Source organism: Mastomys coucha, unplaced genomic scaffold (genome assembly GCF_008632895.1).
Source record: "Mastomys coucha isolate ucsf_1 unplaced genomic scaffold, UCSF_Mcou_1 pScaffold22, whole genome shotgun sequence".
Taxonomy (NCBI): Eukaryota; Metazoa; Chordata; class Mammalia; order Rodentia; family Muridae; genus Mastomys; species Mastomys coucha.
The window spans coordinates 117,607,828-117,622,101 of NW_022196905.1; the positions used below are offsets into that span (position 1 = coordinate 117,607,828).

General features: G+C 47.0%; 1 protein-coding gene and 1 long non-coding RNA gene across 3 annotated transcripts; one reads left to right on the forward strand and one right to left on the reverse strand.

Annotated features, from left to right (window-relative positions):
- Nucleotides 1-1,543: 1,543 nt before the first annotated feature.
- Hcar1 (hydroxycarboxylic acid receptor 1) lies at nucleotides 1,544-4,846 on the reverse strand. Of its 2 annotated transcripts, XM_031342313.1 has the most exons (3): nucleotides 3,403-4,846; nucleotides 3,250-3,350; nucleotides 1,544-1,659 (listed from the first exon to the last, which is right to left on the reverse strand). In XM_031342313.1, the coding sequence occupies exon 1, from the start codon at nucleotides 4,506-4,508 to the stop codon at nucleotides 3,453-3,455; it is 1,056 nt and encodes a 351-aa protein (XP_031198173.1). In that variant the 5' UTR covers nucleotides 4,509-4,846; the 3' UTR covers nucleotides 1,544-1,659; nucleotides 3,250-3,350; nucleotides 3,403-3,452. The 2 variants fall into 2 exon arrangements, with proteins under 2 accessions (XP_031198173.1, XP_031198172.1); XM_031342312.1 differs by having other exon boundaries at nucleotides 3,250-4,846.
- On the forward strand, nucleotides 3,514-13,508 carry LOC116070907. Its single transcript, XR_004110623.1, has 3 exons — nucleotides 3,514-3,680; nucleotides 10,869-11,001; nucleotides 13,298-13,508. It is a non-coding gene; the product is annotated as an uncharacterized LOC116070907 (long non-coding RNA).
- Nucleotides 13,509-14,274: the final 766 nt, after the last annotated feature.

The following is a 14,274-nucleotide window of genomic DNA, read 5'->3' on the forward strand; positions in this document are numbered from 1 at the left end:
CAACATCATAAAAAGTTTTCTGAGCTGGAGTCACACTTAAGGGACAGGCTTTTTTTCAAAATCCACTTTTATCAGGATCAGGCACCAAAGGCATGAAAGTTTATGCCTAAGGATGGAATTAAAGTGGATTTTCTCTGGTCTCTACTCATTTTTGCATGTAGGATATGTATGTGCATTCGAGTGTATGTGGAGACTATAGACTACCGTGTACTGCCATTCCTCAGGAGTGACTTAAAATGCTGTTTATTGTATGTGTATTTGCGCGCACTCATGTGTGCACACACTGATAGAGCAGACAGACACACGTTTGCAGGATTCACCTCTCTCCTTCCTCCGCGTAGGTTCCAGGGTGGGTCAAACTCAGGTTATCAGCCTTCTGACAAGTGCCTTTACCCCTGAGCCATTGTGCCAGCCCCTGCCATGTTTGCTTGTTTTGTTGTTGTTTTTTTTCTGACATATGGAGTCTCTCACTGAGACCTAGGGCTCACCCATTCAGCTATGCTGGCTGGCACTGAACTTCTCCTGTCCCTGCCTCCCCAGTCCTGGCATCCCCAGCGTGTGCCACCCTATGAGCCCTGCAGACTAAACTCAGGTCCTTGTGGTCAGGTGGTAGGCACGTTACTGATTTCAATATCTCCCTAGCCCAGTTTCTACAAATTTCTAGCCTATAGCAGAGGCAGGCAGATCTCAAGTTCAAGACCAGCAAGTTAGCCAGGCATGGTGGCACACACCTTTAGTCCCAGCACTTGGGAGGCAGAGGCAGGCGGATTTCTGAGTTTGAGGCCAGTCTGGTCTACAGAGTGAGTTTCAGAGCAGCCAGGGCTACACAGAGAAACCCTGTCTTGAAAAACCAAAAACAAAGTAATAATAACTAATGATAATGATGATAAACATAAAAACAGGAAAGACGGACGGTATGTGATCCTTGGAACTGGTAAGAACTCTTGGCTTGACTCCTTCCTAGGAAGCAGGAGAAGTTGGGTGGTGGCCATGGAATAGGTGCTTAGGGACTTTTGACTCTTTTGTGTCTGTTTGTGCTTCTTTTTGTTTGTTTGTTTGTTTTGTTTTCAAGACAGGGTGTCTCTATGTAGTTCTGGCTGTCCTTGAACTCACTCTGTAGATCAGGCGGGCCTTGACTGAAGGTGTGTGTGGCCACCGTCTAGGCTGTGTCTGTTTCTCTCTATGTACCACACATAAATGTGTCGGTCTCTAGAGAGTCGCCATGAGATCCCTAGTCCTGGCTTGCAAAGGCATACATTTCGCATTCTCTTTTCTGTCTTTTCCTTTCTATCTCTTCCTGCCCAGAGCCTAAGCATCCGGTCTCTAGCACTCTGGGTTCCCTTTCCCTGAAGCCCTCCCCCCATACCGCATGGCTGCCAGACCACTCTGTCTGTTGACAAAAACCACGGCTTTCTCTCTTCCTCTTCTCTGTCTCTCTCCTCCATCCGCTGAGATTTACACCTTGACTGCCCTGGAATTTTTCTTTTAAACTTTAATAAAATTACCCTCGAGCTTAAAAAAAATGACAACAAACCACAAGTAATGTAGTAAGTCATTATTGAGCACGTGTAGCCAAAGATTCACGTTTGGAGTGATTATAGTCATCCGGCGACTGTTTATTTATCATCGACTACATGCACGTGGTCTTCTTCTACGCATCTGGAAACAACAAATTCCTCATGCTTATGAGTGTACAGTCATTGAATTTGCCCCCAAACCCTTTGGCATCAGTATTACCCCCTGTTGAACAGATGGAGAATTCAAAACGGAGTGATAGTAAATAAAATCTTCCCCACGAGCACATGTCTAATAAGTATTTAAACCAAGATTCAAACTGAGACCCACTTGACCATGGAGCCAATAAAATTGCTATTGCGTGAATGTATTAAGTGTGAGCGCGCATGCGTGAAGCGAGCATGCGTGAAGCGAGCATATGTGGAGGCCAGAGAACCACTCTTGGGATTGGTTTTGCGGTTGATGGCAGACCTGTTTTCCCACTGCGCCAGCCCTGCAATCAGACTGACTTTTGCGGCTAGACTGGACAACACCTCTAGCAAAGGAAACCATGAGGACAACCTTGAGGAGCTTCTCGGGCTAAAGACATAAACGTCGTCAAGGTCCCTTGCTGGGGAAAGTACCCTGGGGACTGGAGAAAGTGAATGACTCTCACCACTTTTGTGGCTTGAAAGTGGAACGAAGGTTAACACGGAATCTACTTCTCCTTCTCCGGGACAGGAGCAGCCTGCCTGTACTTTCACAGAATCGCCTAGCTGTGAGAACTCTGGGAAGCATTTGGGGAACATACATGCGTGAGGGAGGCCCACAGGAGAAGACCCCAGACGGCTGACTAGAAGTCTAGACACTAATGAAAGGCGATGGAGCCGAACTGTTGCTGCCACCCCTAGCGCTTTACTTTCTCCCAAGAGCTGGCTAACAATGCTACAGCTAAAGGGGGCACAAGGGGTTTGGGAGTGCGGCTCAGTGGCCAGTGCTTGCCTAGCTCGGGTAAGGTCCCAAGTTCAATGCCCAGCACCAAAGACAGAACAGACGAGGATGCTGGACAGAGCGGACAACACACTATGGATTCAACAAAGACTTGAGAAGGAAGGATTTCAAATCGTACTCATGCATCAAACAGTGAAAAACAACCATGCTTGAATTAACCCGCCCCAAATACTAGGAAGGACCCCCCCTGGCTGCGGCACACAGGCTCTCAGTTTCCCCTGGAGAAGCAGATAGCAGATATCGGGTAGACAAGTCCCTCAGCATTTTCTTTGAAATGCAAACAAAAGAAAAACAAAGAAACAAACCACCACTTAAAATCAGAAAAAAAAAAAAAATCATGGCTCCTGGAAGGTTAGAACAGATTCTTTTTGCTGTCCTCCTGGGCCACCTGGATGTTCAAACATTGAAATGTGTGGAGGCTTCCCAGGGAAGATTAAAAAAAAAAAAAAAAAAAAAAAAAAAAAAAAAAAAAAAAAAAAAAAAAAAAGCCAGCTAGGACCGGGTGTCCTGTGGTAAAGGGTCTCGCTCAGCTGGAAATAAGTGTATTGACTCAGTGCAGTTTCTATTTTTTTTCAGTGCAGGAAATACCGACGAGTTACTGAGATCATTAACTCTCTCGAAGCTAGAACAAGACCCAGCAAGGCTCATACTGATTTTCCCAGCCATGCAAAGGGACACGGGGCTCCGAGTAGTTCCTAATCCGACACCCACAGTTTCCTTCACACTCACATGCTGCCCCCTTACCATTGCAGTCAGAGTATTTAAACACAACCAATTCATTTGGAACCTTCTGGAAAGGGTTGAGCGACGTGGATTCCATTTCTACCTGAGTGAGAAGGATACAGCTGAGAAAGAGTGGGGGCATTTCAAGTCCCCCACCCTTCAGATTTAACTCACAGTTGCCCATTTCTCTGCCTCGTTTGTTGGGCTGTTTGTCTTAACGGCATTCAACACACTTGGAGATCCCACTGCCCGTCAGATGGCCTCTGGGAACGATTTGCCACATCGATGGAGCTCTTACGACAGAGATTTGAAATTGGCATCTCTTCTGACCCCCGAGTCTTCGAGCGTCCTGGGCGTTTGGGTTTCGAGCTGCAGATTTTGAGCTTGGCGTAGAGTTTGGGGAACGAGGGACTTGAAAAATAGTATACAAGGGGATCCAGCATGCTGTTCAGGTAAGTGAAGCTCAGGGTGACATGGAGGGCTGTGTGGACAGAGGGGTCACAGGCACTGGAGGGCACCGTCCAGAGGAAGTAGAGCCTGGCCAGCACGCTGGGCAGGTAACACGTGATGAACACAGAAGCCACCACCATGATGAACCGAGTGGCCCTCCTCATCCGAGCCTGTCTGGTCAGCTGCTGCCTCTGTCTCAGGCTCCAAACAACTTTGACCGAGCAGAACAAGATGATAGTAAGGGGCAGGAAGAATTCCAGCTGGAACATGACATCGTGCCACCCGTTGGCTGACTCCATGATGAAGCTCTCACAGGAAGACAGCGTTCCCTGTACACACAGGTGACTCTCCATCAGAAGATACACAGTCCCCAAGATGACCAGAGTCCAGAGGACACAGGCAACAGCGGCTGCCGTCCGATTGGAGATGGCATTCACCATATGGTGGGGGTGGACCACTTTGAAATACCTGTCCACAGCCACCACAGTGAGAAAGACAATACTCCCGGCCCTATTCATGGCCAGCTTGAAGAGGACCAGGCGACAGGGAATATCTCCAAAAATCCAGTGTCTACGTCGGAGGTAGTAGTCTGTCCGAAGGGGCAGGCAGATCATGAGGAGAAAATCCGCCACGGCCAGGTTGAAAAGGTAAATAGTGCTTGACTTCCAGGTCTTCATGTGAAAGCAGAAACCGCACAGGGCAATGCCGTTGCCCAGGGCGCCAAGCACGAAGACCAGGATGAGTACAGGAGGCATCACCTGGGAGATGGGTTCCCCCTCGATGAGACAGCAGGACCCGTTGTCCATAGCAGTTGGAGATAGGATGAGCATCCTAGGTGGCCGGCACAAAGGCACAGCTGCCTATCTGAACACTACAGCTCCCCTAGCAGCTGGGCTCCTAACCTCATCACCCTGTTCTGCAGATGCTGGGCCCACAAGAGAAACTTCAGCCAGGAAAAGCCGGCAGCAAATCCTTTCTCCTCCGCCTGGATCCCAAACTGCATGTCCCCTACAGAGGTGAAGCCTGCAGCTGGGTCAGGCTCTGAGGCGCAAGCAGTTTTCCATAAGTCTACTTTTCTGGGCTGCAGCTCGGGGGTCTGACGCTACGCATGCAACAGACTTGTTGCTAGGTCTAGCCCTGGGTATGATTTTTCTTTTCTGGTTTTGTCTTTTCCCCTCACACTCTGTACTGCAGAATGCTCCGAGCTGCCAGCAGGCTTGAGGGGCGGGGGTGGGGGAGCTTGTTTGCCCTCCCTCCTGGTGGAGAAATCTAAACATTTCCTGGAGTCGTTCTGGGCCTCTGCCTGGCTGCTTTCCTCCCTAACCTTTGCCTGACTACCCCGACCTCCCTGAATCCCCTGGGACACTCCCATGCAGTGCCAGAGAGGGGAGACTGTGTTCTGCAGCAGACTGGGGCCACTTCCGGTGCCCACACCCAGCCTTCACTACTGGGAGGGTCTGCAGAGAAACGCAGTTTGAAACAGCCACTCGGTATCAGAAAAATTCTTTCTGGGCTTTGGGCTCTAGTCCTTCTGCCACCCCCCTCCAAAGAGATATGAAAATGATTTTCTCCCGTCTCCATGAGGCAGCCTCTTCTGGAGGAGTCAGGTCCCTGCTCTACCGGCAAGTAGAATCTAGTTACTTACTTTTTGCAAAAATTTGGCTCTGTTTCCAACTGATGCCTCAGAAGAGGCAAGCATCTCCTTATAGCCCGTTAGTGGGGCGAGCATGGAACCAAGCGGTTGCTTAAGGAGTTAATATCTAAAATAATCATGGGCAAAATGAGACTGCCTAAAAAACTGGAGCCTTTGCTAAAATGTCCTGTCCTTTGGCTTGAGAGAGTGTCCATCTCCCGCCTTTTCCAATTTAGGAAGAGTAAGGCGGGTTGTTCATGGAAATAACACATTCTTCTACATGCTGATCAAAGCTAGATTTGAGCTGGATATGGTGGCGCAGGCCAGGACACAGACACACACACACACACACACATACCCCTTTTAAATAAAGATGTTTTATTTACATGTAAGTGCCCATGGAGGCCAGAAGAGGGCGCTGGATCCTCTGGGATGGAGTTACAGGTGGTTGTGGCCGTGAGGTGGGGCTGGGAATTTATTAACACCAGTCCTCTAGAAGTGCAGAAAGTGTTCTTCACCTCTGAGCACATCCGCACCACCACTCTGTCATCCGATTTCTTTTTTCTTTTTCCTTTTTTTTTTTCTTAAGAACCAGTCTCAAGCCTGGTGTGGTAGCTCACACCTTTAGTCCCAATGTTCCAGAGGCAGAGGCAGGAGGATCTACAGATTAAGTCCAGGACAGCTAAGGCTCCGGAGAACCGCTGCCTTGGGGTGGGGCTGTGGCAGGGTGTGGCGAGGAGAGAATCCGTCTCAAGTGGCCTAGGTTAGTCCTGAACCGTGTAGAGGATGACCTTAAATCTCTTATCTCCCATCTCCCAACTACTAAGATTAAAGGCTGAGTCCCCAGCCAGTTAGAATCCCTTTATCTATACTCCCTTTTTGTTTTTCTTTCCCCCTTTTCCCCACTCCACCTTTCCCCTTCTCCTTCTTTCTTTCCTCTCCCTTCACCCCTTCCTGACTTTTTGTTTTGTTTTGTTTTGAGACGAGGTTTCTCTGTGTAGCCCTGGTTGTCCTAGAACTCACTCTGTAGATCAGGCTGGCCTCGAATTCAGAAATCCGCCTGCCTCTGCCTCCCAAGTGCTGCTCTGCCTCCCAAGTGATGGGATTAAAGGCATGCACCACTACTGCCTGGGCCTTCCTGACTTTTTGAGACAGGATCTCTGTAGAGCCCTGGCTTCCCTTAAACTCTTCACCCTTGGTGTCACCAGGCCAGCTGCTTACATTTTCCCAGGTGAATACTAGACTCCTAATCAGCCCCATGTATTCCTCCTGCTACCTCATCACAGATACCATCACCTCCCATGGCATCACCCACTACTCCCCCATCACTGACATAGTCACCTCCCGCACGGCCATAGAAACCGGGTCCTACCTCCTTTACTTTCTCTCATTGGCCTTTGAGAGTCAACCGCCACTGAGAAATGAACATTGTTCTGTCCTGTGGATTTGAACCCAAGGCTTTGTGTCTGTACTCTTGGCCTGCACTACCACTGAGCTGGGGTGAGGAGTGTGTCATAGCTTTTCTCCCGGCCTCTCCCTCCTCCTCTTCCCCCCTCCCCTTCCTCCCCTCCCCTCCTCTCCTCTCTCTCATCCTTTATTGTGAAGCAGGATCTCTCTAAACTGCCCACTTTATCTGTCTTTGACTTCTGAGGTGTACCTCTCCCCAGCACACCTTGGATCTGTGCTCTTCCTGCCTGTACGTCCTCAAGAGACGGGATCACAGCCCTAGTCTACTGTGACCAGCAAGGCTCGGCTATTACAATCCTCTTCTTTTTTTTTTTTTTTCAAGACAGGGTTTCTCTGTGTAGCCCTGGCTGTCCTGGAACTCACTCTATAGACCAGGCTGGCCTCAAACTCAGAAATCCGCCTGCCTCTGCCTCCCATGTACTGGGATTAAAGGCGTGTGCCACCACCGCCCAGCAGAATCCTCTTCCCTTTTGCACCGATGGGCCTCCCTAACTCCATCTAGTCTGTGAAAGTTCAGGGCACACATGGTTGAAAAAAGTCTGTTTGGTTTGCTCCATTTGTTTATTATACAGTGCTAGGAAATCAAACTCAACCGTTGCTCAGGCTAAGTAAGTGCTCTACCCCTGAGCTACATCCCCATGGGGACTTATTTTACTTGTTGAGGCAGAGTTGCACCCTATAGCTCAGGCTGTCTCAGCTTCCTAAGTACAGTTATTACAAGCCTGAGCCACCAGACCTGCCTGGTTCACAGGTTTTTAACAGATTTAAACTCTTTCGAAACCCACATTTCCGTTCTGTTTGGTTTGGTTTTGTTTGAGACAGGGTTTCTCTGGGTAGTCCTGGCTGTCCTGGAACTCACTCTGTAGGCCAGGCTGATCTCGAACTCACAGAGATCTATATGCCTGCCTCTGCCCCCAAAGTGCTTGGACTAAAGGCATGAGCCACCACTGCCCAGCTCACATTTCTGTCTTTTTGCACTTTATCTATTTGCTTCTTTATGTGGATCCTTTTGCTATTGTTCATTGACAGAATCTCTTGTTGTGGTTCAAGCTGGCCTGGAACCCACCGTGTAGACCAGTCTGGCCTCACACTCATGGCCATCTTCTTCCTAGCTCAGACCCCTAAGTACTGGGGGTTGCAGGCCTCAACCACAGCTCCCAGCTCCTGCCTTCTCATAGACAGTTGGCAGACCTGCTGTGCTACGCTATACTCCCACACAGGAGCAGCCTGTAGGAAAGCAGCCGTCAGTCCACATTCCCAGGATGGTTCCTGCCTGGCCTCTGAAGCTTTTCAAGTTTGTCATCTGCTCTAGGCGGCAGTTCTCATTTCTTGGATTAATTACCAACTTCTTCCTGGCTGGTTCCCTGTCAACTCTTTCTCTTCAGTATCATTCTTCTGCTACTTTTGTTTGTTTGTGTTTGATTTTGTTTTTCGGTTTTTTTTGTTTGTTTCTTTGTTTTGTTTTGTTTTGTTTGCTTTTTTGAGACAGGGTTTCTCTGTGTAGCTCTGGCTGTCCTGAAACTCACTCTGTAGACCAGGCTGGCCTCGAACTCAGAAATCTGCCTGCCTCTGCCTCCCAAGTGCTGGGATTAAAGGTGTGCGCCACCACTGCCCGGCTCTGCTGCTTTTTTAAAAACATCTGGACCACAATCTCCCCTTCCTCCTCTCTTCCTCCCCCCATCTACTCCCCTGTGAGCCTTATAACTTCCAATAGATAAATGTATTCACCAAGTACTTAAAGCCAGTTCCCCCTAGAAACTCCTTGAAGACAAATTCTTATGTGCTCGTCAGATGAGGCACAGAATAAAGAACCTATAAGTGACTCGTTCATAAAGGATTTGTTCAGGACTGGCAAGGTGGCTTAGCGGGTAAGAACAGTGACTGCTCTTCCGGAGGTCCTGAGTTCAAATCCCAGCAACCACATGGTGGCTCACAACCACCCATAATGAGATCTGATGCCCTCTTCTAGTGTGTCTGAAGGTAGCTTCAGTGTATTTATTTATAATAATAAAATAAATCTTCGGACCTGAGCGAGTGAGGTGGACCAGAGCGAGCAGAGGTCCTACACTTAATTCCCAACAACCACATGAAGGCTCACAACCATTTGTACCATTACAGTGTACTCATGTACATGAAATAAATAAAATTTTAAAAAAGGATTTGTTCAGTTTTATGTGTTTATTTGTTCAGTTTTTTATGTGTATGCCTGAGTGTATGTGTGCACACCACTTTCATGTGGGAGCCAACAGAGATCAGAAAAAACTATTGGATCTCTTAGAGATGGAGTCAGCACAGGCCGCTCTTGCCCAAGATCTGGGTTCAGTTCCTAGTACCTACATTGGGAGGCTGCACACCTTCCTCTAGGTCAAGCTTCAGGATTTCTGACACCTCTAGCCTCCTCTGGCACCTGCAGCCATGTGTCCACACCCACACATAGACAGACACACAGACACACAGACACACAGACATTAATTAATAAATCATAGATCTCTGTGAGTTCAAGTCCAGCCAGGGCTACATAATGGTACCCTGTCTCAAAAAACAAACAAACAAACAAACAAACAAACAAAAGCTAGTTCCTTCTTTTCTTGCTCTGGAGATTCTAACAGCTCCCTCCCATCCCCTAAACTCTTTCTGTAATCCAGAGCCCAGGGGCCCAAGGTACCAACTGCGTTTTGCTAACTCCCATTAAATTTATACTTAATAAAATAAAAACGTGTGTATGTTGTTCTATGACCTCTCGATTCATTTTTCTACTATCTCTGCTGTATCTACCACATTTAGGAAATAAATTTAAACATAAAATAAATTTTTACAATAAATATGTAGAAGAGGGTATGAAGGTATACTCTCCTAATCCCAGCACTCAGGAGGCAGAGGCAGGTGGATCTCAGTGAGTTTGAGGCCAGCCTGGTCTACAGAGTGAATTCTAGAACAGCCAGGGCTACAAAATGAGACCTTGTTTCAAAAAAAAAAAAAAAAAAAAAAAAAACCCAAAATGTTTATTGAATGTATCCCTGGAGTGTTCTTCTTGGTACTTCAGGACATCTCAACAGTCACTGGAGCAGACTATAGCAGGGGAATAGTAGAGATGCATAACTATCAGTATTAAAAAGCAAGGTCTAGCTTAGGCTATTCTGTGCTTTTACTACGGTGAAGAGACACCCTGGTCCTCGTAGCAGGGAGTGTGACAGCAGGCTAGTGGGCATGGTGCTGGAGAAGTAGCTGAGAGCTCACATCTGTTACTTAAGTTCCTGGCAGAGAGAGGGAGAGAGAGAGCGAGGAGGAGAGAGGAGGTGGGGTAGAGAGAGGGAGGGTCAGGGGGAAGGGCAATGGGAAGGAGGAGATGAGAGATATTTACTGGACCTGGCTTGGGCTTTTGAAACCTCCAAGCCTTCCCTTGGTGACGCATCTTCTCCAACAAGGCTATACCTCCTAATCCTTCCCAAACAGTTCCACCAAGTAGGAACCAAGCACTTTCACATGTTAGCCTAAGTAGACATTCTCATAGCAACCAACACCACAGTAGTCTAAGATAATATTTCCTAAATGTGGTAGATATACCAGAGAGAGTAGAAAAATGAATCAAGACGTCATAGAACAACATACATGTGTTTTTATTTTATTAGGTATAAATTTAATGGGAGTTAGCAAAACACAGTTGGTACCTTGGGCCCCTGGGCTCTGGATTACAGAAAGAGTTTAGGGGATGGGAGGGAGCTGTTAGAATCTCCAGAGCAAGAAAAGAAGGAACTAGTTTTTGTTTGTTTGTTTGTTTGTTTGTTTTTTGAAACAGGGTATCATTATGTAGCCCTGGCTGGATTTGAACTCACAGAGATCTACCCACCTGTCTCAGCCTCCCAAGTGCTGGTGTTAAAGGCATGAGCCACCACGTCTGGCTGGGAGAGGTTTAAGAAGCCTTACTGTATGGGAAGCTTAAGAGCTATCACTTCCCTCAACTCCAGAGTCTTCTGCTTCAGGTATGACTCTTCCACGAACCAGTCTACTGCCTACACACACTCTCAGACACCCACATGTGTGCACACAACATGCAGGAATGTAATAATGCTTTCCTTATGTGTCTTCCCAGAGCCCATGGAGCCCAACGCATGGGATGGAGAAAATACACAGGCGGTACATTCTACATCAATGACCGAGTGAGCAAGGGACTGTAGACCCAGCCCATGTGCGCATGTTGCCCTGGCTGAGAGAAGACCCTACTGGTGAGGAGGAAAGGACAGGATGATTTGAAACCTGACAGGCTGGTTTGGTATCAGCTCAGGGCACACACACACCCTTTGGTGCCGCCTACTCTGGTGCTTTTATGAGCTGGCATTCCATTTTGTCCGTGACAAGGGTAAGAGGTGGGATTCCCAGTGGGGCTTCCTACTAGCAGGTGGGAAGAGGAGGAGAGGTACGAATTTGGGAACCCTGCTTCCCCGAAACTCTTTCCCCAGCTACGGGTGGGAATGTATACTGTCAGAACTTCCCTATTCTGATGTAAGAGCTTATCACAAGGGTGGCCACTCAAGTCAGACACTCGTGACACTGGAGGCCAGGAGGCTGAAATCTAGGTGTCAGCCATGGTTCCACTGGCTCAAGGGCAGGTTCTGGTTTTTGTCTCTTCCAACTTCCTTGGCTTCTTGCTCCATCCCTCTGTCTTCTGGCTTCATGTCTCTGTCTCTATGCCTCTGTCTCTGTCTTTGTCTTTCTGTTCCTGTGTGTGTGCACGTGTGTATGTGTGTGTGTATTTATATCTGTGTGCTTATGTGTATGCATATGTGTATGTGGTATGTGTGCTGTGTGAGTGTTGTGTACGGTGTGTGTACATATATGTTTGCGTGTGTATATGTGTGTGTGCATGTTTATGTGTGAGTGCGTGTGTGGTATGTGTGCGTGTGCATGAGTGTGTGTATGTGTGTGCATATATATATGTGTGTTTGTGTGGGGTATGTGTATGTGTGGGTGCGTGAGTATGTGTGCATATATATATGTTCTCATGTGCATGTGTGTGTGTTGTGTATGGTGTGTGTGCGTGTATATGTGTATGAGAGTGTGTCTGTTTATGCATTCCAGCATGAGTATGTATGTGTGTGCATGTGTGTGCTTGTGTGTGTGTGTGTGCATGTATATGTATGTGTATGTGATGGATTCTATCAGAGTTGTGGGCCCAGACTACATTTATCTTTTTTATTTGTTTGTTTGGTTTTTTGTTTGTTTTTCGAGACAGGTTTCTCTGTATAGCCCTGGCTGTCCTGGAACTCACTCTGTAGACCAGGCTGGCCTCAAACTCAAATCCACCTACTTCTGCCTCCCAAGTGCTAGGATTAAAGGCATGCGCCACCACTGTCCAGCTTCCATTTATCTTTTATAAGGGTATCTATCATTGGATGTAAGGCCTAGCTAGTCCAAAAATATTTCATTTAAACCTTTTTTTTCTTTTAAATCTTTGTGCCTATTTGTGTGTGTGAGCACCAACATCCTCACCTTCTGTATGTGAAACAAGGTCTCTTGTTTATTGCTTTATACGCCATGCTAGCTGGTCAGACAGGATTCTCCCGTCTGTCTCCCCATTCACTCCTGGATTCCCTGGCATTTGTGAGCCTCCTAACGTGTGTGTTGGGAATCAAACTCAGTTCAGATCCTCTGAAAGACCAGTTTTATACTCCGGAGCCATCTTTCCAGCCCAATGGTTCTTACTTTTGTTTTTGTTTTTTTATACAGTCTTTCTATGTAGTTAAGGCTCAGCCTACCCACGTGCTGAACAATCCTTATGCACAACAGCAAAGGCTCTTTCAAGTAGTTATGCTCACTAGCAATCAAGTTTCTAGTCAGGTTTCTAGAAATCAGTAAGGGGCGGGGGATGAAGGCATGGTTCATGTGCTAAGAGCATTGGCTGCTCTTCTAGAAGACACAAGTTCAATACTTAGCACCCACATGACTGATCGCCACTATCAGTAACTCTAGTTCCAGGGGAACCAATGACTTCCTCTGGCCCCCACTTAGCACCAGGCATGTGCATTCATTGCAGGAAGAACACCTATCCCAAATTAAACAGTATCAGCGCATGTGTGTGCATGTATATGTGTGTGTGTGTGTGTGTGTGTGTGTGTGTGTGGAGTATGTGTACATTTGTGTGCATGAACAAAATTAATATCAGCGTATGGATACATATTTTAAGAGAGACTATTGCCGGGTGGTGGTGGCGCACGCCTTTAATCCCAGCACTTGGGAGGCAGAGGCAGGCGGATTTCTGAGTTCGAGGGCAGCCTGGTCTACAGAGTGAGTTCCAGGACAGCCAGGGCCACACAGAGAAACCCTGTCTCAGAAAAAAAAAAAGAGAGACTATTACAGTGTAGTGGCTTTTCAATGCCAGTGTTTGAGTCCTGAGGTCCCTTTACACCCAAGCATTTCAAAACACCTCTTTGTAAGGGAAGGAGAATTATTGACAAAATTTAAGGTTTATGGTTTATGCAATTTATTTATCTTTAAAAAAGAATTGTCTTGCTTCTTCTACAGGTGTCTTTGGCCCAGGGCTTAAAGCTGGAGGAAAGTTCTCCTCAGTGGGGAAGCAAGGGTTGCCTCACAGTGTGGTCATGTGCCACCCTGGCCTGTACTGAAGGAAGTTCCTGACATTTCAAAAGAAACTGAAAACTACAAAAAAGAAGAAGAAGCAGCCTATCAAAGATGGATTCTTTGAATATATGAAATGTTAAAAAGTTTTAAAAGAGAGAAAGTCTGGATTTAAGAAACATTGATTGCCGGGCGGTGGTGGCACACGCCTTTAATCCCAGCACTTGGGAGGCAGAGGCAGGCGGATTTCTGAGTTCTAGGCCAGCCTGGTCTACAGAGTGAGTTCCAGGACAGCCAGCGCTACACAGAGAAACCCTGTCTCAAAAAACAAAAACAAAAACAAAAACAAAACAACAAAAAAAAGAAACATATTGATTGAAATCTGATTCAGAATTCCAAGTGAAAAGCAAGAGACACTGAGAGGAATATGGTTAATGACTGACAAATTGAGACTATTAAGGAATTATTACTAGCTAGAGGTAGTAATAATATTTAAGTTACATTTAAAGAAAGAATTATTACTTTTTTATTTAATTAATTACTTATTTATTTTGCGGAGGAGGAGTGCATAACCCTTGACACACTGTGGCTGTCAGAGGACAACTGGAGGGAGCCAGTTCTCTCATCCCACCATGCAGCAGGTCCCAAAGGTTGAGCTCAGGTCATCACGTTTGGCAGTGTCACCCCCTGACCTGTCTTACTAGATGAAGAGAGTAAGTACTAGGACAATGCACGATGTCCCAAGCCTTCACTTCTAGCTCAGTGGCAGCGAATTTGATTAGCATGTGCCAGGTTCTGGGTTCCAGACAGCGCTGAAAAAAATAACAGAAAGAGAAGGAGAAAAGTGCCACTAAGATGGCTCAGCCAGTAAAGCCTGGAGACTTGAGTTTCATCTTCCCAGACCCATGTGGTAGGAGACCTGA

Bases quoted from the DNA above. Each gene is read 5' to 3' on its own strand.
- Hcar1 (XM_031342313.1), bottom strand. From the start codon at position 4,508: ATGCTCATCCTATCTCCAACTGCTATGGACAACGGGTCCTGCTGTCTC.